The 3038-nt window shown below is 40.1% G+C and overlaps 1 protein-coding gene across 5 annotated transcripts in view; it reads right to left on the bottom strand.

Moving 5' to 3' along the window:
- The window catches only part of CUNH8orf34 (chromosome unknown C8orf34 homolog), a 418058-nt gene that overhangs the window by 259243 nt on the left and 155777 nt on the right, over positions 1-3038 (bottom strand). For all 5 annotated transcript variants that reach the window (XM_019527768.1, XM_019527771.1, XM_019527772.1 and 2 more), the window contains one exon: positions 920-1092. In XM_019527768.1, coding sequence (XP_019383313.1) covers positions 920-1092 — 173 coding nt within the window. The remainder of the gene's footprint in view (positions 1-919; positions 1093-3038) is intronic.

Here is a 3038-nt window from a genome sequence, read left to right as displayed (position 1 = left end):
AGAAGCATGAAGAAGTCCTCCATGCCAGATGCCTGCTCATGTAACCCAGCATGGGGGCACCAGGGAGCCCCCACATTGGGGTGCTTCCCCCTGCCCAGGGTCCCCTAGGCACAGGGAATTGAGGGGAATTCTTCCTTTCCCTAAACCCAGAGCTGCTTGCCTCAGCACTGCCAGTCTCAGGGACTCCGCTGCAACTAGTTTTGCTTCAGACTCATAGCAGCTCAGGCAAAACTGGCTGCAAAGGAGCAAGAGAATTTCAGATGCTGCCTGAGACTCACAGGAGCTAAGACAAGCATCTCCAGGGTTTGAAAGGGGAATTCCCCTCGAAACCCTGGGCTGGGGTGAGGGGAAACCCCCCCCCCCAGTGTGGGGCTCCCCATTGCCCCCATGCTGGGCTGCATGGGCAGGTACTCAACAAGGAGGACTTCTCCCTCCTTCCTGTGGCATCTGCTGAAACTGTCCCCAGCTGGGAAGGGGGAGGAGGAAGGGCTCTGAGGGTCATAAAGCTCCTGCCACAGGGGCTTTCCCTCCCCCCATATGCTGTATAGACCCTAGTTGGGGCAGTCTGGTGGTCTATTCCCGACCCCCCAGTCCCTATGGGCTGACAGATGTGGGCAGGAAGCAGGCTAAAGGAGCAGAGGGGCAAGATAGTCCCTGCTCCACTGGAGAAGACAGCCTAGCCAAAGGCTGCAAAGCATCCTGGGATGCTAGAGAACTGCAAGTTAACTTGAACCAGGAGGGAATCTGGGACAGAAGTTCCATAAACCCATTTGATTTAAATCAATTAAGTCTGGTATTACATCCAACCAGATTCATCTTAAACCAGTTTTGCCCTTCTTGAGAGCAGTTTGTGCACACTGAATTTCTGTTTCCTTGTGTGATGAACGTAGTTTTAGAAGCAACTGACTGCAGAACTCACCTTCCTCCAGGACTGCTGTTGCTATCCTCACTGTCCCACTGTTCATTTTTACTTCTTGGTATGGGTGGTTGCAACATTTCAGCAGCCAATGGATCTGCATCATTTTCCTCACGGCCAATCCATTCGCCAATCACACGAGGTCTTAGAAGAGGAGCATTAAAACTGGTTGTGTCCTAAGTAGAAATAAAAAACCAAAATACAACCCTACATTTCATATACTGGAAAAAGGAACAAATCAAAGCTTTTGGCTTAGCCTGGTGTATTGGTACTTACTGGAATAGAACAGTGTACTAAAAGGTCAAATGGCTGATAAACATCCCTGGAAGCCTATGGAAAAGCTTCCAGTAATTTTCATGGACATTGGAAGATATCAAACATTTAAAGCAACATTGCTTAGAGTGGTATTCAGAACATCCCTTCTTTTTTATTTTAGAGTTCAGTTATTTTAAACAGGAATTACAGCTATTCATCATTCATGATATGGCTTTAAGCTATACATTTTTAATAAACCCACTTGTATTAGAGGAAGTTCTGTTTCAATTATGTTAAGTAAAGAATTAGGTCAGTTGTATATTGAAGAACACAACCAAAGTAATATATGACAGTTGAACATCTCTTTTTCTCTTGAATTATGAATTCAGTGTGTACATCTCACTGAGCAAGGGAATCAGCACCTAGCTATTTTAAAATAAAAAACGATCAGGCTGGTTTTTTGTTTCGTGTGTGTTCTTCAATTCAAGATCAAAATATGTTATTTGGTTAATATTCCATGCATTGAAATAGATTATTAATAGTAGGTACAATGTATTCCCATGCTAATAAACAGCATTTCTAAAGATACCTTAGAATATCTTTTTTCATACAAATTGATACTAAAATATAAAAGTGGCAAGGTTTATGAGTATGAGACAACATATAACTGGTGCAGCTTTACATAAAGGATTTAAATCACAGAAACAAATTGTCTGTGTGAATTTTGTAACAAGACTGACCTGAGATATTAGGTAAGTCTTCTTCATTTTCTCAGTGGTACACGCTTATATGCACAGCAAGAGCTGAAGTGGGATAGTGATGCATAAACTGAAAAAAATTATTATGCTCCAAAACTGTCATCTGGAATGATGTGATGGGGATACTTATCCTGTTCTCATACATTTAATTTCCAGTGCAGTAAAGAAATTTCAAACACAGTGCCTCTAATTAGAAGAGATGCAACAGATTCCTAATTGTAATGGGAGACAATTTTGGGAAGACAAATCCTTTTGGTCACTGTTACCTGGTTCTACATCTCATTAAATATTTGTGCTGTATAAACAAGACAGTCCTAACAACGGCATCTGGAGAAACAGCAACAGCATGATTATTTAGCTTAGTAACCATACTTTCTTATCCTCCTAAATAAACGGTCTTTAAATGGGCTGTAAATAACTGAATGACTAATCTGGGTTATAGCAAGTGTACAAGCATGAAATACTAGCAATTATTCATAAAATAAAAGAATCAAAATTATACTAAGGTTTGGAATCGATACCTACCCAGGTACAGTGGAAAAGAATAATGTACAAGTTAAAAGACAAATTATATGTGAAAAGATTTCAAATGCTAGATCTATCTCTCTTGATTCTTATTGTGTACACATACACATGAATACTGTTTACTTAGCAGGTGTCTGCTTCTGCATCAGAGGACTTGCTGTATTCAAGTAGAAATCTTCAGCTGCCTGTTTAGGACTTTTATAAGCACCTTGGCAATCATGTAGTGATACAGGAGCATTTTAAAATAAAAAAGAATATGACCCTATATGAGAGGTGGGGGTCTGTAATTATGTGAGAATCTCAGCTTTCATTGTCTTTTAAAATGAAACTAAGTTTATCAAATATATTTCTAGTCCTCTTGGCATGCATTTTTCAAGCTTTTTTCTGCTGACAAGTGGTCTTTATCAGCCCCCAAATAAAAAAACCCACCCAGATATGTAATTAGTCAAATATCATGATTTTAGACAGTCTCTGGATTTGGGGGTTCTAATTGTTTTTGGAAGACGTGGCAATTCTATTAATTATTTCAGAAGCCTCATTTTTAAAATCAGACAATTACGGTTTAAATGCCTTGGTACATATTT

The sequence above is a fragment of the Gavialis gangeticus genome, unplaced genomic scaffold (assembly GCF_001723915.1).
Source record: "Gavialis gangeticus isolate Ggan-Ray unplaced genomic scaffold, GavGan_comp1, whole genome shotgun sequence".
Lineage (NCBI taxonomy): Eukaryota > Metazoa > Chordata > Crocodylia > Gavialidae > Gavialis > Gavialis gangeticus.
This window is presented reverse-complemented; position numbering and strand designations above follow the sequence as displayed.